The 24,788-nt window shown below is 51.5% G+C and overlaps 1 protein-coding gene across 1 annotated transcript in view; it reads right to left on the reverse strand.

Annotated features, from left to right (window-relative positions):
• ESYT3 (extended synaptotagmin 3) overlaps positions 1-24,788 on the reverse strand; it is a 53,753-nt gene that overhangs the window by 28,182 nt on the left and 783 nt on the right. The window contains exons 2-3 of the mRNA XM_024566166.3: positions 5,323-5,364; positions 3,076-3,210 (exon numbers count right to left, since the gene is read on the reverse strand). Coding sequence (XP_024421934.2) covers positions 3,076-3,210; positions 5,323-5,364 — 177 coding nt within the window. The remainder of the gene's footprint in view (positions 1-3,075; positions 3,211-5,322; positions 5,365-24,788) is intronic.

Consider the following 24,788-nt stretch of genomic DNA (forward strand, 5'->3'; position numbering starts at 1 on the left):
CCTACCACCCACTCTGCACCAGGTGCTGGCCTGGGGAGAAGGCAAGGAGCAAGGTGACGAGCCTGCCCTCATGGGCTCACAGCCCAGCAAAGGAGACAGCAGGGGTGTGGGGGGCATACTATGCTATCACATGGGCATTTGGGGACTTTGGGAGCACCTTCCAACCCAGCCTGGGGTGGGTGGAGGTTAGTGAAGGCTTCCGGGAGGAGGAGCTGGCATTTAAGCAGTTCTGGCAGATGAGTAGGGATTGGTCCCCTGAGGGTACAGGAAGAGGGCAGAGTCCCTGGCTGGGTGACTGGACTCTGGGAATTCAAGTGCCCCAGGCCAGGACCACAGTCCCCAGCCCCTGGGGCCAAGGGCGGAGTCCCTAGATGGTTTTTCTTCCCCGCCTCTGCCCAGGCTCTTCCCCTGCCATCCAGTAGCATTGCAGTGGGGCCTGGGTGTCATTTATCAAGAGTGAAAAATCAATTTCACTTGAATGTGAGTAAGTGAAACGCATGCTGAAGTGGTTGGGGTGAAACTCGCTAACGTTGGGAATGTAGTTTGAAATACGTTTACAAAAAGATGACAAGAGCGATAGAGGCACGGATACGAACTAAAGCAAATACAGAAAAGGGTAATTGTACAACCGGATGGTTACTTCTCCCAATCTTTGGCTTTAAAACTTTTTCATAATAAAATATTAAAGAAACAATGCAATCCACCTACTAGAGGAAACATTCCATCGTCTTTCCGTTCTCCCCACAGAAAGTGATCTTCACACAAGCACTGCCACAGGAAAAGGCTATCAGAGTACAGAGCCAAAAATGCGGGAGGAAAAGGTACTACAGGGAAATGGGGAGCAGTTGATTAAAATTATTATGTAGTTTTCCCAGAGTTTTGGATATGTGTGATATGTTTAATGTGTAAGTTGCTATGATTTATTTTCTCATTCTCATATTTATTTTATATTTATTTTTTCTAATTTTATATTTTACATTCTTTTTCTTTAAGAGGGTTCCCAGAAGTTTGCAGAAATTTCAGGCCCACAGCACCTGGCTCTACCCTGGCTCCAGGGCCTTGATGTTAGAGACCCAGAAAAGCCAGTGGAAGCCTGTGTGGTGGGGGCGGGAGGTGACTGACTGGCCTGGAGCCTGCTGTGCCCCCGAGGCAAGGGTCAGTTTTTGGGCACCTGTGACAGTTCAGCTGGCCCCAAGACCCCATGTGCGGAGCCCAGTCCTGGGCAGGGCTGACCATCTGGAGACCCTACCACAAAGGAAGGAGAACCACAGACTCTGAGTCTGCGCTGTGTTGGCGGGGCGGCCCTCCCAGCCCAGGGCTCACGGTAAGGTGAGGGGCTCAAGGCTGGAACTGGGTCCCTCTGGGGCTCTCGGCCAGGTGCCTACCTAAGCACCACTGCTCACACAGCCACGCAGAGCGACCCTGAGGCCGGCCTGTTAGTGATGCCTCACAACCACCCTTAGTAGTGGGTCCTTTCCTTTCACATGTGAAGAAACTGAAGCTCAGAGAGGTTATGTCGCTGGCCTAGGTCATCACTGCACAGAGGGGAGAGGGCATGGACCCGGAATCAGAGGGAGCTGTAAACACTCTTGGGGATAAGGAAGGGGGTGTGGTGAGTGCACTGGGTCCTGGCCAAGCCCAGGAAGATCACCGAGGAGTCCTCTGAGACCCCCACAATGGGGCAGAGTGGGGGGGGGTAAAGCCAAGTGGGAGGAGACAGGATGGGAGGGGCTTTGAATGCCAGGAGTCAGGTATCTCTCCTACAGGGCCAGGGTGTCTAGTCAGCCTCCAGGTCCCTGGACAGGTGCTCCTGGTGTGATAAAAATCATTCCTCAGGACCAGCCACTGTGAGGCCTGCTTCTGCTGCCAGCAGGGAACCACTTTCCAGCAGTGCCACATCCCATAGGCACCACCAGGCTATCAGCCCAGCTGAGCAGACTCTGCTATAAACCCAGCAGTGTGCAGGCTGCCTGGCTCTTAGCCTGCTGAATTCTACAAATGCCCTCAGATAGCACTCCCTCCAGAGAGCCTTCCCTGACTACCACAGTGCCCATGCCCCTCCACTCCTGAATTCATGCATTCTTCCACCACCTTGCCTACACTACCATGTTGTCATCCACCTGTATATGCATCTGCCTGCACAACAGGACAGTGACCTTCCTGAAGGCAGGGACACAGCCACGCCCACCTCTGTCTGTGGTGCCTCCCACGCAGCCCTGCTCGGGTGAGTCGCACATGAGTGAGTGAAACAGGAGATGAACAAATGAACCAGCGGATGTTGGAACTGGCCGGCCCTGGTAGAATCCGAGTGACAGGGGCCAGAATGTCCAGCAGGCAAGGGCTCAGTCAGGGCCTGGTGGTTTAGAGCTGAGCCCACGCCCTGCAGCTGGCAGACACTTGCTTGTTCCCGAGCAGGTCAGAGGCCAGCGCCTCCAGTTTACCGGGTGATGGACATCACCGTGGCTCTCTGCCTGGGGGGCACATTTGCAGATGATCAAAGACTCACACCAAGGGGGCACTTTGGGGCAAGAGGAGTGGGGCAGGAGGCTGGAATCAGATGCACAGCCTAGAATAGGAATGTTATGCATGGGAAATTGAACCTTCTGTTACCCGGGCCACCTATTATCTTCACAGAACTGGCCTGGGCTCCTGACACCGACTGCCAGAGCCCATCCATTAGCACAGTGGCCCACACCGTCCACTGCGTGGGGGTGTGTTGTCCCAGCCGAAGCCTGAGGGTAGCACATGTGACCTGTGCATCTCATATCTGGCTGGCTTCCATCCCACGTGACATCTTTGCAAACTTTGGCTGAAGACGTGTGGGACTGTTTCCCACCCCTCCTCTTTGTTCTCTCCAGGCTCGGATTCCTTAGAGCTTGCAGGGGTGGTGGGGCAGGGACCTGAAGCCGAGGGGTCTAGACTGAGGCCCAGGGGCTGGAAAGTGCAACTGGGGGCCAGGCCCCCATGAAGCCCAGTGGGATCTTTTCAGAGCCAAGTGACCTGGGGCAGGGGATGCGGACGGAGAAGGCTGCACAGCAGGCCCAGGACACCCTTCCCGAGAGAGACGGCACTGACCTTCTGTCCGAAGCAGAGCTTAGTGAAGGTGAAGGTCCTCAGGTGGACGCTCTTCTCCCGGATCTTGGGCTCAAGCTTCTCCCGGAACTTGTTTTCCATAATTATGCTCAGGTAGGGCCAGATCTGGGCGATGATCTGTGAGCACAGGAAGAGGCCTTGGTGGGCAGGCCTGTGCCCCTACCCCAGACTGTCTGCAGCTTTTAGGCCGTGGAGCACGGCCTCCTCTGGTCTAATCGCAGCCCTTGCTAGAAATCTAACTTGAAATTTCACTGCAAAAATTTAACATTAAAGTGTTATATTTAAAAAATCTATTTTAAATACTTGTATATACCAAGGAGGACCATGGGATCCTTACTCTTTGCTACTGCCTGCCTGCCCACCCGTCCGTCCGTCTGTCCGTCACACGTGGGACAGCTACAGCAGTGGTTCTTCCTCGCATGCAGGTGGCGGACCCCCAAGGCCTGGAGCTGCTTTGCGGAGCGCCATGGAATAGTCAGTCCCCGAACCTAACGTTACCACGCCCTTCAGTTCTGTGCTAAAAACAAATTATCTGAGCCTTCAATGTGGGATAAATAACTAGCAGCTGGCTAGAGGTTTAAGAAAAAAAATCACAGACAAGAAACTTGAATTGTTTCCTGTGGATTTAGCTCTTTTCTAGCAGTCAGAAAAGGCTGCCTTCTGCAGCAGATTTCTAGGGCAGAATGATTCACGGCGCTGGTCTGGGACACCTGCAGGGCCGGGGGCAGGGAGGGAGGCTGGCAGAGACCGGCCTGGTGGCCGGGGTGGTGATGAGACAGGGGTGCGCAGGGAGGCTGAGCCAGCCGATGGGCTCTGTCTGGAACGAAGGCTTCTTCCTTCCTCTTCCTTCCCTCAGACTTGGGCCTCAGTTTAAAGATGCGCCTCCCCTTTCCAACCCCTGACTGGAGGAGCCTGGAGACATGAGGTTTGTCCCTGTCCTCTCTCAGAGGCCTGTCTCATCTTCCTGTCTCGCTGCTTTACCATTTGCTGAGTGCTTCTTGAGCACTCAGCTCTTTGGGACATATCTGGTGCCCTAGTGTGTGGCTCGACTGCACACTGTTCCCCCTTCTGGGAGCTTCACCCCACTGGTCTCTGTGTTGGGGCAAGAAAGATGTCACGCACATGGGGCCTGGGAACGGGCACGCACACAGAAGAACAGCACCGTGCGGGCACGGTACAAGGTGTGTCTGTGTGGCCCGGGCCTGCACCCTTCCACAGAAATCTGTTCACACCTCCTGAAGGGGCAAACCACTTCCTCCAAAGTTTACCCAGCGGCTGAGAACAGGTTTTGACCCACTCACAACGGCATTGGGGGTAACACAAGCATAGCAACCGTAGGTCAAAAACTAGTGGAAAGTCCTTTTTATATCTAACCTAAGTCATTCCTGCTCTGGGCCAAGCCTGCACCCAGAACAGAGGCAAGCTCTGTGGTAGACACAGTGAGGAGACACGTAAAACTGTGCAAAACTTCACATTTAGGGGCAGGTTTGGGCAGATCAGGCGGGAATCAGGCTGATTTCTCACTGTATTGGGGGTGAGGGGCAGACCTAGAGCCTCAGAGCCCAGCCCTGGGGCATCTGGCAGCAGAGCCCACAGGGAGTTCCCCGAGTGACCCAACAACAGCAGTCAGCCTGTGGTGACAGCTACCCCACACCCACGATGCGCCAGGCACTGTGGTGTGTCAGTGACCTCGTTAACCCTCACAAGAGCTGCGCCGGCAGGGACCACAATTATTCTCACTGCTCAGAGGAGGGAACCAGCTCTGGGATGTCAGGTGGCCTGCCCAGGTCATCCAGCCTGCGCTGGTGGGTCGGGGGTGGGAGCCAGGCCACAGCCAGAGGCAGTCATGGAATCAGCCCCCTCCTCTCCTGAGGAGGCGCTAATCTGGGCCTGGGGGCCACTGGAGGCTGCACTTTGCTCTCTAGTATTTTCTAACCTTTCTGCTGCCCCCGTGCATTAATTGCACAGTCAAAAATAATGTTTTTTCAAAGAAAAGTCATGGCCTGGTGATGAGAAGAACCACGAGGGTGGTAAGGGCTAAGGGGAGAGACAGGCAGAAGGCCTCGAGCCCAGGGACCCCAGCAAGCCCAGCGACCCCAGCAAGGGCCTTTGTCCACATGCGGCCCCACCCCCATCCCTGCAGGTGACTTGAAGCGAACAGCAGGGCAGGACCAGGCCTGGGGAGGCCAGTCCTGGGGAGGCCAGTCCTGGGGGCCACGCTGGCCTTACCTTGTTGGCCCACTCGACCCGCTCCACATCTGGGAAGTGGATCTAGGAAACAGAAGCCCGAGCGGAAGTTAGACTTGAGACCTGCACGCCCCTGGGAACCAGACCGGCTGCCAGGGTAAGCCAGGCAGTGCTGCGGGGCGGGTCCCCACCCCCTCCACCACCCAGCACCCACGGCACCTGGCCAGCGACTCAGCCAGCCCTGCCCTCAAGGATCACACCGTCCAGTGGGGCAGACTGCAAACGACCAGACAGCACCCACGCACGGCTGTGACACTGACACAGTGCGGGGCACCCTCGTGGGTGGCTCTGGGGAGACTTCTCCCCTCCCCCCAACCTGAGTGCACAGGCTGGAAGAGGGGCTGGAAGCCTCTCGTTCACTTGTGCACGTAAGGCCTTCCTTCCCAGTGGAAGGTAGGGACCCCGACTTGGGCCTCCCCCAGAGCTTGCTCCTGGCAAATTCTGTCCCCCTTGTTCCTTTTAATGACACAAGTAATACTCAGTAGAAAAATTAAAAAATGTAACTGAGCAAAAGGGAAAATATTTTGACAGAGAATGCCACCCAGTGGTAACGGTCGCTAGCCAGTTGATACATTTCCTTCCAGTCTTTTCCAGAAACAAGTACGTGTAGTTTTTATAGAAATTGAGGTCACAGTGCCCTTTGAGTAGCGTGCTGTTTTTGACCTAAAGATACAGTGTGATGGTGCTGACTCTAAAGGTACCTGCTGCCTGTGTGAAAAATCAAAAAGGGCATCACGTGGTTTACACTGGGGAGTGGGGAGTGGGGCTGCTGGGGGACCCTGCTGAGCTCCCGGAACCCCAAGCCCTCCCTTCCCAGCCCGCAGGCCCTCAGGCTGGTCCACAGCAGAGCTCTGCTCCCCCGACCCCCCATCGTCACAGCCCCCAGCCACTGCCTGCCCAGTGAGTCCTGACACATCCTGGGTTGGGGGGCGGGGCTCCCCAAGACAAAGTGAAAATCCTGTTGTCTATCCTTTGCAGGACATGATCTGAGGGAGCTTAACACCCTCCCCACAAGAGTCTCCATCTCCAAAAGTATTTGCCAAACTTTTAAACAGCCCTCCCCCCCGCCCCCCGCCCAGGGTTTCTGGGATGGACCAAGGACGAAGAGTGTATGGGCTGCTGGCACAAAACATGAATCAATAATATGTCAGCAATGGCCATCGCTGTCGCCATGCCCCAAGGCCCTGTGCACAGGCCAGCTCCAGATGGGCCTGGGACCTCCCAAGGTGGAGAAAGGGCCTGACCTTCCCAGTGGAGGTTGGGGCTCACTGTCCAGGGGCTGAGGGAGGTGCCCATGCAGCTCACACACCCAATGAGCACCCTCAAGCCCCGGGATGCCCCAAAGGCCCAAACTCAGATGCTGGCCGAGACCTCTTGCCCAGGAGGAGAGTGGTTCCCAAAGGAGGGATGGAGCAACCGAATTCTGCTGGAACACAGTTTAGAACAGCCTGAGAGGTCAGAGGAGCCCAGTGCTTCTGAGACTCCTGGGCCATCATGCCATTCGCCCAGCCTCCGTTTCCCCAGCCCTGGGCAGTGGCCCATACTAACCTGGAGAAGCATCCCATATTCCAAGGTGCTGAAGGAATACCTGGCTCCCAGAGGGAGCGCTGGCCCAGCCCCCAGGAACAGAGGGGGAGGAGGGGGAAGTAGGGTCAGGCCCACCAGCCTGCTCACCACACAGTCCCTGTAGTCAGGGTCCAGGCAGGCTATCTGGAGAGTGGAGGGTGGGACCCTCTCACTGCCCCCACCCCAGGCCCAGCACTACAGCAAAAACTTCTGCACGTGGGCCCTGCGAGGGGCCGCAGCCATACCATGGCCTCACCCCCTCCCAGCTTTCAGTACAGTGACCTTGGCCTTCTTCGTTCCCACCAAGGCCCGCACATACCACCCTGTGGGTCTGAAACACACTTCCCTGCACCCCTTTGATGGATCCATTCATCACCACATTAGACTCACTTCTTCCAGGCAGCCTTTTCAGATCTTTCACGTGGGGGCTGGGTGTCTCCACCGCAGCATTTCACCCACATTACTAGAGCTGCTTGCTCTCACGTCTTGCCTCTTGACTAGACTGGAAGCCCCAGTGGGCTGACTCAGCCTTGATCTCTATTAGGGCCTGTCCCTGGCATATGAATGTCTTAATAAATATTTGTGGAATGAATGAATGCATGAATGAATGAACGCAAGGTGCTTGCCCTCAATTTGCTCCCAGGCCAGTGAAGAAAGCAGGCAATTCACGGGTTGTTCCAGTGCAGGATCAGAGCCAAGAGGGGCAGGCAGAGGGGGACATCAGAGAGGAGAGTTTGGCTACAGCTGGGCTCTCATGGGCACCTCTGAATGGACCCCTTCCTCTCCTCCCATCCTAACCACTGCACTTCCCACCCATCCTACCCCAGCGTAAACCACATGCATAGCCCTTGCCCCAGGCGGTTCTGTGCCCCTGGGAGCTGAGAAGTTCTGATCTACTGGACCTGGAGAGGGGATCCAGGTTGGCCGGTCCAACCCTGGCCACACTTGGGAGCTAGTCAGACAGATTCCGGGCCTGCCCCACACCTACTGAATCAGAGCGCCTCAGGGCGGGCCTTCCGTTTTATTTTGAACAAGATTCTGGAGTTCAGTCAGGGGTGGTTGGGAGGGATCACTGACCAGCCCATCTCTTGCTTCAGAGTGACCCACACTCACCCTGGCAGTGAGGACAGCAACAGAATGCCCAGGGCCTGCACTGATGAACTTTGCCCCGGGTCTCAGGGCCGCCCACGCCTGTATCTGAGGCTTCTTGCTAAGAGATCCTATACAGACAGTGAGCCTGAACTCCCAGACAGAGCAGCAAATCAGAACAAGAAAATAAGAGAGCATGGGTCGCCCCGCTCTGCCTCGGGCCCCCTGAAGGCCCTGCCTGGGTCTGACTCTCAGCACTTACCGTCTCTCCCCAGGGAGCCAATGGGAGAGCCAGGCCACCTGCTCTGGGTCCCTGAGTGGGCTCTGAATCCAGGGAATGAAGTTAAGAGACCGACACTTATGGAGCAGCTCCCCGTGCCCAATGCTCAGTCTGATGTAGACCAATCAGTCTATTTTTCCATCATCATGGGTCTGTTTTGGATCTTTCCCTACTCCAAATTCTCAGTTATTCTGTTTTTATCTATTGGATTCATATTTCAGCTGTTGAATTTAGGTCCACGGTCTGGCATATTTAATAGTGGGTAAGGTAGGCTTACAATTTCATTTCTCTTACACTCTAAGGCAGTTTTCTAAGCTCACATACCGCTCCCGCCTAAAAGAAGCTGTCTACTTTTCTCCTAACTTGTGAGGCTACTTCCTTCATAAACCAGCTTCTGCGAATTTCTGAACTTGGCACTGAACTCCACGGTCTGTTCCTGAGCTGGTACCATTCTGGTTCAATCACTCTGGTTTTGTCACATTCCCTGGGGTAAGGTGAATCCCATCTTGTTGCTTTTCATTCACAGGCTGATTTTTAGAAAATAGTAAGTATTTATACTTCTATATGATCTTAGAATCATCTTGTCAATCTTCCAAAACAATCCCCCTTGGATTTTGATTGCTCTATTTTTTAAATATATTTATTGATTATGCTATTACAGTTGTCCCATTTCCCCTCCTTCACTCAACTCCATCTTGCCCACCCCCTCCCTCCCACATTCCCCGCCTATAGTTCATGTCCATGGGTCATACTTATAAGTTCTTTGGCTTCTACATTTCCTACACTATTCTTACCCTCCCCCTGTCTATTTTCCACCTATCATTTATGCTATTTATTCTCTGTACCTTTCCCCCCTCTCTCCCCCTCCCATTCCCCTGTTGATAACCCTCCATGTGATCTCCATTTCTGTGGTTCTGTTCCTGTTCTAGTTGTTTGCCTAGTTTGCTCTTGTTTTTGTTTTAGGTGTTGTTGTTAATAACTGTGAGTTTGCTGTCATTTTTACTGTTCATATTTTTTATCTTCTTTTTCTTAGATAAGTCCCTTTAACATTTCATATAATAAGGGCTCGGTGATGATGAACTCCTTTAACTTGACCTTATCTGAGAAGCACTTTATCTTCCCTTCCATTCTAAATGATAGCTTTGCCGGATAGAGCAATCTTGGATGTAGGTCCTTGCCTTTCATGACTTGGAATACTTCTTGCCAGCCCCTTCTTGCCTGTAAGGTCTCTTTGGAGAAATCAGCTGACAGTCTTATGGGAAGACCTTTGTAGGTAACTGTGTCCTTTTCTCTTGCTGCTTCTAAGATTCTCTCCTTCTCTTTAATCTTGGGTAATGTAATTATGATGTGCCTTGGTGTGTTCCTCCTTGGGTCCAGCTTCTTTGGGACTCTCCGAGCTTCCTGGATTTCCTGGAAGTCTATTTCCTTTGCCAGATGAGGGAAGTTCTCCTTCATTATTTGTTCAAATAAGTTTTCAATTTTTTGTTCTTCCTCTTCTCCTTCTGGCACCCCTACAATTCGGATGTTGGAACATTTAAAGATGTCCTGGAGGTTCCTAAGCCTCTCCTCATTTTTCCGAATTCTTGTTTCTTCATTCTTTTCTGGTTGGATGTTTCTTTCTTCCTTCTGGTCCACAGTGTTGATTTGAGTCCCAGTTTCCTTCTCATCACTATTGGTTCCCTGTACATTTTCCTTTGTCTCTCTTAGCATAGGCTTCATTTTTTCATCTAGTTTTTGACCAAATTCAACCAATTCTGTGAGCGTCCTAATTACCAGTGTTTTGAACTGTGCATCTGACAGGTTGGCTATCTGTTCGCTGCTTAGTTGAATTATTTCTGGAGCTTTGAAGTGTTCTGTCATTTGGGCCATTTTTTTTTGTCTTGGTGCGTCTGTTACTTAAAGGGGTGGAGCCTTAGGTGTTCCCCGGGGAGGGGTAATGTTGATCACTGCGCTATGATGTGGTACGTGGGGGCGGGGCCGAGAGGGAACATTGGTACCAGCTCCCCTCTCTACCAGACCTCAGTCCTTCACTCCGCTACCCACAATTAAACTGGGCCCCTCTGGTGCTGGTTCCTGAGTGGGTGGGCTTGTGCACGCTCTAGGCCCCTGTGGGTCTCTCCAACGACCTCTCCTGTGAGGCTGGGAGTTTCTCCTGCTGCCGCCCCAACCCCCACAGGTGTTTTCAATCAGAGGTTTGAGGCTTTATTTCCCCACGCTGGAGCCCTGGGTTGCGCGGTCTGCTTCGCTCCCTCACCGTTCCTCCTGGTTTATCTATGAGCGAATGTGGGGCTGCGGGGTGCTACCCACTGCTCTGCCTGCCCTGTTCTCCGCCACTCTGAGTCCGGCCCTCTCGGTTTATCTGTGCGCGAATGTCAGGCTGCAGGGTCTGCTAGTGGTCGGACTGCCTGCCCCGTTCGTCCCACACTCCGCCAGTCTCGGTCCGTGAGTCTGCTCTGCCTTGGCTGCCCGTGTCCACCCCTCCTACCGGTCTGGACGAATGTCTCTTTTTTATCTACTTGGTGTCGGACTTCCTTGCTGTTCGATTTTCTGTCAGTTCTGGTTGTGCGAGGAGGCGCAGTGTGTCTACCTATGCCTCCATCTTGGTTCTCCTGATTGCTCTATTTTTTTAATTTATGGATTAATTTGTGGGAGAATGGACATCTTTACCATATTAAGTGTGCATCCATGAACAGAATACCTCCCTTTAGTCATTGTGGTTGTATCCACACAGGATCACAAACTGCTTTCTATTAAAGTCCTGTACATTTTCTTGTTGTTGTTAGATTACTTTGTGGGCTTTGTGGTTAGAAATTTCATTTTCTGGGCAACTTGGTTAAAATCTGTTGCTAGTTGTAATCATTCATTGATTCTCAGAGGTTATTTACATACATTTATAATCTTCAAATAATAACCATTTTTGTCTTTTGCTCCCTGCCCTTTTCCTATTATTTCTCTTGTGTGACTTCATTGGCCGAGACTTCTCATCCTGTGCCGGGACAGTGTGGCGACAGCAGGCATCTCGATCCTGCCCCTGCCTCAAAGGCAAGTTTCTCCATCAAACATGATTTTGCTGTAGATTTTTAGAGGACAGCCTCTATCAGATTGAGAAAGTTCTTTTCAACTTCTAAGTTCCCAAGACCTTTCATTATTGACAAGTATGGGACTCTATTCAATATTTTCCCATATATCCATTGAGGTAATCATGTTATTTTTTTTTCCCTTTGATCCACTAATGTGGTCAACTGATGTTTCTTTGTAACGCAGAAGCATCTCAAGCTCCTGGGCTAGACACCCGTTTTTGTAGGACATTTAGTCAGCCTGATACTTCATTTAGGTTTTATACACTCATGATTCAAAGCAATGCCTACAGTTTTTGTTCTTCGATAGTTCGTATCTGGTTTTGGTATGAAGATTTTACAATATATCGTCAAATGAGTGAGACAGCTTAGCTAAGCCTCCTCTTTCCTAGAGAAACTTGTAAATATAGAAACTATCTGATCCGTGAAGTTTAGGGCATCTTACCAGTAAAACCATCTTAGCCTGGGGCTTTTGGGGGTGGTAAATTACCACTTTTCTTTTTAGTGGTTAGTGGTGTATTCAAGGTCTCCTTATCTCTTGTCATGGTACTTTTGGCATTTATATCATTCTAGAAATGTATTTCATCTAGCTTTTCCAATCTAATGATGTATAGTTGTTTATAATATTTTATTATTTTAAATCTGTTATATCCATATCTATTCCTTTTCATTCCATATTTTCATCTTTTCTGTTTTTTCATAATCAAACTTTGACAAAGATTTTGCCTGTTATATTAATCTCTTCAGAAAACTAACTCTTGTTGTTAATACTTTTCTGTCCCCTTTTCCTTTATTTTATCATTTCTATCTTCATCCTTTATTATTTCTTTATTTCTCTGATCCAGATCTGTTGCTCTCACTTTGTGAAGTGTCTGATTGCCTGGCCGCTGCTGTGCACCTGAAACTAATACAAAATAACACTGAACGTAAGTGTAATTCAAACACAAATCTGTTGCTTTTTTGTTTTTAGAGTTGAACCTTATTAATCTTGCTGTTGAATACTGTTATAAATTCCCCTACAACTTTTAACCTAGTGTTTTCATTGTTATTCCAGTCTCCGTTTCTTTGATAATTTCCAAGTGACTTCCTCTTAAACAATGGTTTTTTTAATAGTAATGTTTTCAAATGTGAGATTTCTATAGCTACCTATTAATTATTGTTTTCTAATTTCACATCTTTGAGGTCTAAACAGCCTGTATGGGGACAATTCATTGGAATATACTGGTCATGTCTTTGTGGCTTTAGTCCGTGATCCATTTCTCTGTTCCATGTATGATCAAGTTATTAATCATGTCCTTTTAATATTCCTTATCCTTGCTTACTCTTTGTCTATGTGAGTTTTCATTTCCAGAGAAGAGCGTATTAAAACTTTCAAGCTCAGCCATTGGTTTATCTCCTTCTTCGTGCTGTTTGTCATTGTTGGAATATATACCGCATGATACGTAAGGCCGTGATTATTATATCTTCTTAATGATGGCTACTCTTGAGAATACAACATCTTCTGTGTCTTTAAAACGTATTTGGGTTATATTCTGTTTTGTCTAATATGAAAATCGCTGCTCTAGCTCTCTTTGTTCCAAAGATGCCGAGTCGTATCTTTTCCAACGGTATTTTCAACCCTTTTGAGCTCATGTCATCTCATGTCAGTTAACACTCCCCTTAATCCCGTATTAGATTATAAAAACTAATAAATGGGGCCGGAGCTGCCATCCCGGAGGAAGAAACTTGCACATCTTATACCTCAAACCTTTGGAATGTTAGAACAGGGCAAAATCACCTTTGGACTGGGCCCAAAGTAGCATTATACCCCCCCAAAACTGTTGCAAAGATAACAAAAAGGAGATATTATGACTATCAGACAGATAACTACCAGACTAAAAGTTAAAAACATTGTTTGGAATTAGCGTCACTACATTCATTTATCTGCATCAACAGAAATGCCTTCCTTCTATTTTTTAAAAAGATTTTTAATTTATTATTTAGAGAGAGGGGAAGGGAGGGAGGAAGAGAGGGAGAGAAAAATTGATTTGCAAGAGAAATATCAATTGATCATTTGCCTCTCATGCACTCCCACCAGGGATCTGGCCCAAAACCCAGGCGTGTGCCCTGAATGGGAGTCGAACTGGCAACCTCTTGGTTTGCAGTCTGGCACTCAACCCACTGAGCCACACCAGCCAGGGTGCCTTCCTTCCATTGATGTAGTTGTTCCTCTTCCCTTTCTCATAAATACCCTTAGCCTTTCTCTCCTAATCTAAACATTATTTGGGTTTCTGCCTGAATCAGTGCTTCCCAAATAGCTATTCATTGATCTCAAATAAATGCTTGTTGCCTCCCACGTGGAAAGGCCTTTATTTTTAGGTTAAGAAAAGTAAGGCTCAGAGGCTACCTAAGATCACCAGCTGTGGAGTGCTAGAGCTGAGACCCAGACCCAGGGCTGCCTGTGCTTTGCACTCCACCCCGTTCACTCCTCTTCTTTACATACTGTGTTTCCCTCCTGGACAAGAAGTCTAGGTTAGGGGGGTAATTCCCTCATGGGTCCTGAGTTCTCACTGGTAGGCCAAGCTTTACCACTTACAAAGGCTATTTTATGTGATCTTCCTAGTGCTGTATAAAGTGAACAGCAAAAATACAATTATCTACATTTTACAGATGAAAGACTCAGACTAGAGATCAGATCTCCTCACCTGTGTGTGATTTGAGTCCAGCCTTCAAATGTTTTTCTCATCTATTTCCCCTCCCCATCCTCCACCTGAGATGTCAGCATTTGAAATGCATTTGTTAGTGTTTTGTTGACCTATTCATTGTGCATTTAAAATGTAACCTGTTAACCCATTTTCTTATCCACAAGATGGGTATACAGTACTGCCAACTCTACAGTGTTCCTGGCTGAGTACCCTTCCTGACTCGGAGTAAATGCTCCAGAAGAGGTGATGTTTTGGAAGTTGAACAGACCCTCTGACACTCTGACCCCTTGGAGCTCAGGTACATGCCAAGAACAAAGTTACCTGGGCTGTGCATCTATTTCTGCCTGACCCAAACAAAGCCCAGCAAATTCTCTATTGAGTCTCTTGGTGCCTGCAGCTCTGCACTTTGGAAGACCACTGAGACAGGAGAATAGAAAATGGGAAATCTGCCCTGGCTGGTGTGGCTCAGTGGACTGTCAGCCTGTGAACCAAAGAGTTGCCAGTTCGATTCCCAGTGAGGGCACATGCCTGAGTTTCGGGCCAGGTCCCTAGTAGAGGGTGCATGAGAGGCAACCAATTGATGTATCTCTCACACATCCATGTTTCTCTCCCTTTCTTTTTCTGTCCCTTCCCCTCTATAAATATATAAATACATACACACATATATATGGGAATGGGAAAGCATGATACAGAGAAAGTGGCTGAGGCCACAGAGGCAGCACCAGAGTTGATTGTTATATCCCTGGCCTCCGCTGACTGGCTGAGGGAGCTGTGCCCCAGACAAAGACAGCCACACACTAGTTGGGCCCAATGCCTGTGAGGTGTCCATGGAAAGTCTGCCCGAGGGGTGGGGGGCCCCATAGTGAGGTGCAGCAAAGGTGCCCAGCCAGGCCCTCTCTGTCTTGTGTCTTTCCCTCACCAGGCAAACTAAGGGAAGGCAGAAAAAGAAGAGAAGTTGCTCACGGTCAGAGTGACACCTCAAGTCACTGCACTTCTGCTCCAGCTCCCCACAATGTGGGGAGCATCTGGGACCAGCAAGGGGAAGACACCCGCACCCCCTGGCAATGCGAAGGGCTAGACTCAGGCAGTGGTTCTCAAACTTTCTGCACAAAAGCACCACCTGGGGCACTCATAAAAGCCCGGGTTCTTGGTTAGGGCCCTCAGAAGATTTGGTTCTGGAGCACTGGGACCGGGGCCTGGAAACATACATCTTTAAGAAGCTCTGCAGGTCATTCTGAGGGTGGCGGAGGAGGGTGCGGAGGAGTGAGTACACAGGGCTCCAGGCTGGAGGGCCGGCTCCGGCCCTGGGTGAAGGTGGCCCCTGTGCCTCTGGGGCTCCTGACTAGGGCTCCAAAGTCACAGAATGGGTCTCTAGCTGTCACTCCGGGGAGAACACTACTTTCTTACCAGCAGTCTACGGACCTCAATTCTTCTGCAAAAGGAGTATCGTTTGTGCCACTAAAAGCAAGGGGGTGGGGGTGGGATACAGAGCTAGCAGGCAGAAAAAAGCCACAACATCATGATTCTGCTGCCCTTCCCCCTAAAAGCTGAGTCACTACCCGCAACACCCCCCCTCCCCCCCCCCCCCCCCCCCCCCGCCCCCGCCACGTGTGCCTTCTGCAGCCAGGCAGCAGGAGTAGGAAGTATACCGGGGCCTGAGGACCAGGGCCTGGTCCTGACTCACTTCCTTCAGCCTCAGGTTTCCCGCTGACTGTCAATTCCTGTGCTGCCCAGGTCTGCGATCAAGAGAGACAGTGGACGCAAATCCACTTCTAAATGGAGACAAATTCAGCACGTCTCTCAAGGTTCCTCCTGTGGAACATGAACGAATCCTGACTGACGTATTACAGGTGTGAGCATGTCCCCAAAGAAAGCCTGGAAATTGCCAAGTGGGCAGGTCAAGTTGCCAGGATCTCCGATGCCTGCTAGTGCCGGTGCAGTCTCCCCCGGGGAAGCTTCAAAGGACAGGGCTCAGCCCGCACCTGAGGCCTCCCTAAACTCATGCACCTCTCTCTGCTCTTAGTGTGCTTGGGCCCAAGCCTCCCGGACAGAGCGGGCTCCTGTTTCAGTGACAGCGTGTTCACACGTTGGCATGGAAGTGGCAGTAGTGAGCACTTAGAGCCGAGACACAGACTGTAAAAGCAAACTCAAGTCTAAGTCAGAGTTCCTGGCTGGCAGAGGCCACCAGCAAGGCCCCCATCAATCTTTAGGTGGCTATGTGTTTATTTCTTTTATTTATTTAGGAAAAATGATTCCACCGTGGAGCCAGAGTGACGGTGGCATTGCACGGGGGCAGAGGCCCAGGCAGGGCCCAGACGTGGGCTGGGCTTGGGAGCCCTGGCAGGAGCTCCTGCCCCCAGGCCCTCGGGACGGGGGGCAGAGGATGGAGAGCTGCACTTAAAGGTCATGTCACTAGGGGAATCCTGCTCCTTCACAGGCACGGTAGCTCCTCCCAGCCACGAGCAGACACACAGGCACAGAGATACAGAGACATACAGACACACACACTCACAAAGACACATGGACACATACAGACTCACACATAGCTAGAGAGACGTTCTCAGAATCTCACACAAGCCACACTCCCTCTTTCTTGGGGGGAACAAAAAGCCTCACGGCCCTTCTTTGCTCCTAAGGACATTCTCTCACACACACCTGCTGACTCGTCCTCCCCAGGCTCAGAGGACAGGGGAGAGCCCTCAGTTGGGGTGTCCCGCAGGAATGCCTCACACAGGGAGGCCACACTGGACCCCAGGCGGGCTCCCATCTTCCTGAGAGGGCAGTTTCTCTTCCGCCAGAAACAGTCCCTCCATTTCACTCCCTTTTCTCCTGATGAAGCTCAGCCTTCTGTTCTTTTTCCTCTGTCCTTGAGAGGTAAGCATTCAACCATGAAAACTGCTCTTAAATCTGTCCACTCTTCCGTTCGAAATTAGCCCAACAGGGCTTTGAGGGGAAAGTATTGCTTTGCCAACTTGAAATAGTCTCCAGTGCTGTTCTGGAATCTACATTCGCTAACAGCACACCCAGCCTACAAACTGGCCTAAGTCGGCCGGACCCAGCAGGAGGACAGCTGAGCGGATAACAGCCCAAAGGCGGCCATCGGAGACAAGAAGACCTGTGCCAGGAGCCCCCTGTCACCTTCGCTGAGGCATAAGGGCATGGAGCTGTCCACAGCGTCATCTTGTCAAGGACGCCTGAGTACACTGGTAAACTGCCAGACAGTGCAATGATTCGGTTAGCTTTGGTAATGCCTAGAAGTTAACAAACTTATCCTCTTGTATATCAAACCACTAGAAGGCTAATAATAATAATAATAATAATAATAATAATAATAATAATAATACACAAGGTGATAAGGCCACAGTGAAGTAGGAACAAGAATCTTTAAAATGCTCATAAGCTTTGACCCATCAATTTAATGAATAGGAATCAACAGTAAGGAGCATGAGCACCATGAAGTAAGGTTTATACAGGGACACTGACCGTAGCACTGACTGTAGCATTTCGTTAGAGCCTGCTAAGTACTGGGCACGGAGCTAGGAGCTGACGGTACAACAATGAACAAGAAATGTGTCTTGCCGTAAAAGAGCATTTGGTCTGGAGGAAAAAGGCAGGCACAAAAATAGGCAGGTGCAAGTCAGCGTGGGAAGTGCAGTGATACAGACATGCTCAGGGTACTGTGGGGGCCTAAGAAGGGTCCTCGAGCAGGTGTCTGAACGTGGACTTGAAGGAAGAGGCAAGGGAGCCAGACTGGCAGATCAGAAAGAGAACTTCCAGACAGAGAAAACGCCACCCACCTCAGCTATGTGAATAGGGCCACCTTGGAAATACCTGAAATAATCAGCATTAGAGAGATGGCTAAGCAACGTATGGTAGATTCATATTAAGGGTATCATAATCCTCACACATGTTTTTGAATAATGTTTGTAATATGTTAAGGACATAAAATATGAAAAAAGGGTACAATTTTTGAAAACTGCTTTGGTATATGCCTTCTGTATGATGGAAGGACACTCAAATACAACATCTCCCTGGATGGAGGGATTGTAAATGCTTATTCTAATTTTCATTTCTAGGCCATTTCCAAATATTCTACAATGGGAATATTTGTACTTTTATAACCAGAAAGACTATTTTTTTCATCAGTTTATAACCAGTTACTTTAAAAAGCATACACAAGATGGGCAAAGGAGTGGAGTGGGCAATTCTGGGGTCTTGAAATATCCTATCCTAGAGAAGTCCCCTGGCTTTTTACTCTGCCTGTTTGAGGACTCCTGACTGACTCCTGGCACAGTGGGAGGGACTTCTGAGGCAGGACCGCACACCCTTTACTCCCACAGAGCGTGGGCTTGCAGGAGCTAGGCTCTGACTCCCAGTGTGGTGGGAGGGAGTCAGTCTCAGACCCTTGGCTTGAAACGACAGGGTATGTAAAGAGTATGGGGCTTTGTCCCTTTAACAGTTCCCATGGGGAAGGCATCTTAACTTCTCTCTGCTATTTGCAGTATGGCAGGAAGAAGAAAGGGGAAATCATTTACCCTAAGCACATGTGAGCACTTTGGGGCTATAAACTCTAGGTTTCCTGAGATTTAAAAATCCCTAGAACTCTGCCAGACGTGATGCTGAATGGGGGGCGTGGGGCCGGAAGGAGGAAGGGAAGGCTGGGCCCCAGTTCCTCCATATAGCTGCGTGTGGCCCCATAACCATCAGGAGCCAGCCCACACCTCCCAATGCCTACCCCAAAGTCACTGGGGACATTTCCATAGAGGTGCTATTGTAGCTCTGGTCCAGGAGGCCAGAGGCCAATGGGAGCTGGAGATCAGCTCTCCACACTGGACAGGGGCACACACAGAGGAGAAGGACAGGGGCTGTCCCACCTCTGGCCCTGATCCTCACCCGCCAGGTAACCTCTCAATTACTCAGGTCCTCAGGCACTTGGCTCGGAGAAAAGGTTGTCATGGACACTACTGTCCCAGAAAGATCCAGCCCTTAAAAATTAAGCATTGGGCATCCTCATGTGAGTGTGGGTATCAGGCACTGCTGTCTAGAATCTGCTCACCCCAGGACGAGATGATGAGCTCAAGGGGCCAGACCTGTGGGAAACTTTGGGCCCAGAACCCCCAACTCCTACTGCAGCCAGGAACACCAAAGTGCCACTTCCTTGGGGGAGACTACCTGGGCCACTTCCAGCTGGGTCACATGCCCTCCCCCAGGCTTTTGCAGAGCCTTGCACCACTGCCCTATAGGACTAATCACCCTGTGTCAGAAGAGGCTGTTCCTGAGGCTCTGAATCTCAATTAGCCCGAGGGTTCCTCCAGGGCGGGAACTTTGTGTCACCTGTGCTGTGGGCCAGCCTGTGGAGCTGCGCCTGACGCACTGCAGGCCCTCGACGGATGTTTGCCCACTGAGTAAAGGATGCCTGAGATCCCTGTGCTGGGCCTGGAGGGAGGGAGGCCCACATTCTGTCCCTCTCTTGCCCAATTCTGGCCCAGGACATAAGTCCATGAAGCATCACTAAGACATGGGGCAGAGACCCAGGGGCATGACCCAAACCTGCCATGCCTCCCGCTTCCTGAGGACAGGCCTGACTCCAAGCCATATGAACGACCTCACAGGGCTTCGGGGACTTCACGGGTAGGAAGTCCCCCAGTTCCAAGTGGCCCCCAACCAGTCCTGATGTTTAAAACCAGGTTCCACACACTAGCTCCAAGAACTGAGCTTTGTAATCTGACTTGAGAGAGCCCGGCCGAGCTCAGAGCTGTCACCGCATTTACTTCCCCTAATTAACAAAAGTCTCAGTACAGGACAGACGGTGAGAGCCTGGGCCCTGGAAGACTGGGGCTCCTCCCATAGAAGGAATGCCAAACTCTCAGGACAGGAAAGCACCCAACCCTGGCTGTCTGCCTGAACGGCTGGCACAGAGGCTTCCAGGGACCATCCCAGGGGACCAGCATCTCAGAAGGTTCACCGCTCTGGGGGATAGTTCAGCCTTCAGCTATCACCCCTCAGATGCACTCAATCAGGTGGAGGGTAGGCAGAAGGTGGGGCAAAAAGGGTCCTGTGGGCACCAGAGAAAAGCCAACTGGGGACTGATTAATCACGGCAGACTTAGAGCTAAAAAGACTTTATAGGACACCTCCTAAATCTTCAGCATTTCCAGAGAGAAATCAGAAACCCAGAGAAGACAGGGAGCCTTGGCAAGGTACCCAGTGAATGAACACAGACTCCAAGTCCAGACCTGCCACATCACATCAGCCCACCCCAGCAGATACACAAGGGTTAATTTGTCCCTAACAAGGCTGCCAGCTGATCGCTATCAGCTGGCAGAAGAGCCAGCCTGGCCAGACCTGAGACCACAGACAGACAAAATGCCAAGTTTTCTAGTTTTTTCTTCTCTCCATCTGGCCTCAGGCCCTTATCCCCCAAACGCTTCCCACCTGATCTTGAGCTAGGCAAGGCTCTCATCAAACTGCCCACCTCACATGGGCCCACTCACCGCAGGGGCAAATAAACGTCTGATAAACAAAACAATCAGCACCTGAGTGCTGCCAAGGGCTTGCTGAATGCCCGTCTCTGCACGCAGTCCTGAGTCCAGGAGTGCGGCCTGCAGAGCTTTCACCAGGGCCCTGCCACGGGAGGTGGGGGCAGAGAAGCAGCCAAGGTTGCCCCACAAGGTGAGGAGCCCAGAGCACGGAGGAGCGGCGCTGAAGATCAGAAGGGAAGTGGGTTCCGAGCGCCGCAGCAGGAATCCGTGAACCCAGAGGGCAGTCCCAGGCAGTGCCCCTGCTCCACCGGCTGTGGTCACCCAGCTCCAGAAGGACACATTCACTGCTCGGACACTTGGGAGATAGGTTCACAGTAGGAAAAGGTGGAGTTAGGAGGCCTGGGAAATTGAGAAACAGCAACAGTCCCCGCTGAGTCCTTACTTGTGCCTGGCTCTGAACAAGCAGCCTTGCTGACGCTCCACTCACCACGACTGCGTGTGGCAACAGCTGCGGAGGCCTGTAGCTAGAGGAGGGGTGAGCCGGGTTTCAGCACCAAGGAATCCACTCCTGTCACTGTGCTGTCCCCACAGTCCCCAGCCCTGGCAAGAAGGGCTGACTGAGGCAGCTCTTAACTCTTTTCAAAAACAGACCTAAAAACTGTGAGGAACACTCACATGGAAACATGGCAACCGCTTCTCGTGGAGGGACCCCGCCTTCTCTCTCCATGTATCCCAGCCACATTCATAAGACAAGGAGGGCCACAGGTTCTTTACTCCCAACCCTTTTTAAGGCTAAGAATCCCTTCCTTGAGCTGTATGTTCTATGGAAGGGAACCAAGGGAGGAGCAGGAGGGCTGTCTGAAATTTGACTAGAAGCAACCGCCTTTTACAGGTTTTTACAGGTGGGGATGCTGAGACCCAACAAGGGAAAACAATGTCTAAGATCACCCAGAGGCAGCAGCTTGGAACGATGTCTGGCAAAGGCGCCTGACAGGGCGGGAAAGCCTGCTCGATTGAGAACTGACCACCATGTCCTGGCAGGGGAGAGCGACGGTGTCTCTGCTCAACTCCACCTGGCCTTGGCCTCTGCCCCTCCCGGGGACTTGGTGTGACTCAGGAGGTGTGCTTTCCAAGCAGCAGGTGGGCTGGATACCCTCCCCCACTCCCTGGGTGCCGCTCTACAGGGATGACTCACACACGGTGTGAGGCCCGAGTGTGGTAGCCACACCCAAGGTCCTGGAGACCCTCAGTTCTTCTTCACTCTGCCAGCTCTAGGTTTGCCATGTGAATTTGTAAAAATATTTCTCAATATCAAAGGAGGTCATAAGCCATCAACCCTACTTCCATGCGAGGAAATCAGTTCTCGAAATAGGCAAGACGGCATGCTGAACGGTGCGATGTGAGGAGAGAGACTACTGGGCTCCAAAGTTGTGGGCGAGGGTCACGCTGCCGCACCGTGCTCAGAGCCACGTCTCTCTTCGCCTGTGTAGACAGTATGCGTTCCTCGGGAGGCAGGGGGAGGATGGAGGCTACTCGACCGAGTAGGTCTCAGGTTTTCCACATCATCTCCCAGCTTGTGAACCTTCATGAGGCAGGTCAGAAAGCCCACATTTATGTCCAGGTTGCATGCTCTTCACGGGTGTTCACGCACCAACCGACCTCCCCAGACCTGCCTCTTATTCTGAATCCCTAATCCCAGTAATGGGCACCCAGCTCCCCAAATGAGAAGGTGCCCGCAAGACCCCTGGATCCCTCCTTCACCCTACGCTAGAGGCCACTAAACACCGGGAGTCTCGTCCCCTCCTCTCAGGGACACTACCAGCCTGCTGGCTCAAATCAACTTTTCAACTGGTCTCTCTCCTCCAGCTTCACCCCTCCCCCTGTGCTGTGTTTACAGGACCTTTCCAAAACCTTCCACTGGCTCCTTGTGGTCTTCAGAATCAGGCCCAACCTCCATCCAGCTTGCGCCAATCCCGAACACTTCCGCCAGACCAGACCACACCAGGCTCCCTCACATACCGGGCACGCCACCTTCAAGATGTGCCCCAGCCTCCTCCTGCTTGGGGGCCCAGTGCAGCAGCACTGCCTCAATCCAAAAGGCTATCCAGGCCCTGGGATGCCAAACTAGTCAGCCATGCCAGCCAGTGGAGTCTGGAGATGCAGGCTGAGGCCAGGCCTTCCCAGGACTCTGCCCAGCAAGCAGGAGGCTGTGGTCTGGGCACAATCTGATATGGAAACCAGGCATGGTGTCCTTCACTTCAGGCCTGTGCCCCCTGACTGGACCCTGTTCAGACTCCTATCTCCAGCTTCCCTGAGACCTCCATGGCGGTTACCTGTTATGCATCTGCCGCCTGCCCCAGACTGCCCTGTAGGTTGGAGACACATCATTGCCTTCCTCTCTGTGTCCCAACATCCAGCTGGGTCAGGCCTGCCGTAAGGTTGATGGGATGAAAACCCAGGAGGTACCTTTTTGTATTCTGTCTTAGCTATCAGGCTGAGCACCCTGTTGGCTGGGGACATGTAGTCTTGGGAGGAGGGGGGGCGGGGTTCCATCCCCCAATAAAACCCAGAATAATTTCTATGGTGTTTGTGTGCGTCGGGATGGGGCAGGATGGGTGGGTGTCATGCCCCTACCAGATCTGATTCTTGCCCCGATTTCAGAAACACTGCCTCCCCAATACAAAAAGGGGCAGAAAGACAGGCTGTCCCTTGATGAGGTCTCACGGGCCCACACTCATGGTCTGAGGCCACCATGGGGGTCACAGCAAAGGTCTGACAGGTGACCGGGGTTCCCTCAACAGTGAGCAAGGAGTGTGGACAGATGGCCTGCTCTCTGGGCCCACGCAAAGCCCTGCAGAACCACCAGGATGACAAGGTCTGGAGGAGACAGGCCCCACACACTGACCCCAGGGTCGCTGCCCTAGCAAAGCGGTCACCGTGTCTTTGGACTGCACACACTTAACGGTAAAAGTCTTTGGGCCTCTCATCCCCAATATGCGTAAATCTATTTACAAAGGTTTACAGTCAATCCATATATTAAATATTAGTGTTATGGGCTGAACTGTGTCTCCCAAAACTCATATGTTGCAGTCCTCACCCCTAGCGCCTTAGAATGTGGCTGTATTTGGAAACAGGGTCTTTATAGGAGTGATTAGGTTACAGTGAACCCATTGGGGTGGGCCCTAATCTAGTCTAATGACCTGATAAGAGGAAATTTGGACACAGGTGTGTACACAGGGGAGACTAAGTGAAGACAAAGGGGAAGATGGCCGTCTACCAGCCAGGAGAGAGGCCTCAAGGGAAACCAACCTTGCCAGCATCTTGATCTTGATAAATTTGTTTTTAAGTCACCTTGTCTGTGGTATTTTATGTACCACAGAAACACTACAAACTAATGCTGTAAGTCTTACAGGACTTTCTAACATTTTTTCTCACCCTCGTTGGATGCTGCCGCCATGGGCAGGTGTGAGGAACTGATGGCCTGGCTGACTAGACTATGGGCCCCAAGCCAGAGGACACGAGGGGTCTGGTGGCCACTGACCACCTCCCATTGTGGGCCTGAGTCCATCTGGAAGAACCTAGAGAAGCCGGGAGCCCCCAGCACCCAGAGGGGCTGGTTTGCCACAGGCCAGGGTGCCTCAGTCCCACCTGGGAGTTGTTAAGTGGGCCAGGTGATTCTCAGTACCAGAAGGGTGTGAGAAACCGTAGTCCAGGCAACCCCAGTCAAGGAGACAGGTTCGTAGCTGTAGAGGGGCTGTAGGAGGAGTGTGGGGGTGTGTGCGTGCAGCTACACCCTCTGAGCATCACACTGGTGTCTGAGCATCCTTACCGGGCAGAGGGTGGGAGAGACCGCGGTGATCCAGCCCTGCCAGCCTCTCCCAGCCCCTTCTCAGCCCACTGCCGCACTCCCATCTCTAGCCCTGCCCCTCCCTCTGTCCCGACTTCTGTGAGTCAACTAATCTGAAGTTTCTGTCACTGTATTTGCCAATCAGTGTTGCGCCCCGCGTTCCTTCTTTGAATCAACAGGTGGGTGGTGGGGAGAAAAGCCCTCTGCTTCCCTCCGGGTAACTCCGCAGTCCCAGACGCCCTTGTTTTTTTCTCCTGGGTGTGGCCCAATTGTGAATTTTCTCCCAGGCTATGGGCCCCTAAATGAAACCCAGGTTGCCAGCACAGGCGAATCAGAGGTGGGGATGAGACTGAGGGGCAGTGAGGCGAATCAGAGGTGGGGATGAGACTGAGGGACACGACCCCCAGAGTATGTGAGCTGGGTG

This window comes from Desmodus rotundus, chromosome 8 (genome assembly GCF_022682495.2).
Source record: "Desmodus rotundus isolate HL8 chromosome 8, HLdesRot8A.1, whole genome shotgun sequence".
Classification (NCBI taxonomy): Eukaryota; Metazoa; Chordata; class Mammalia; order Chiroptera; family Phyllostomidae; genus Desmodus; species Desmodus rotundus.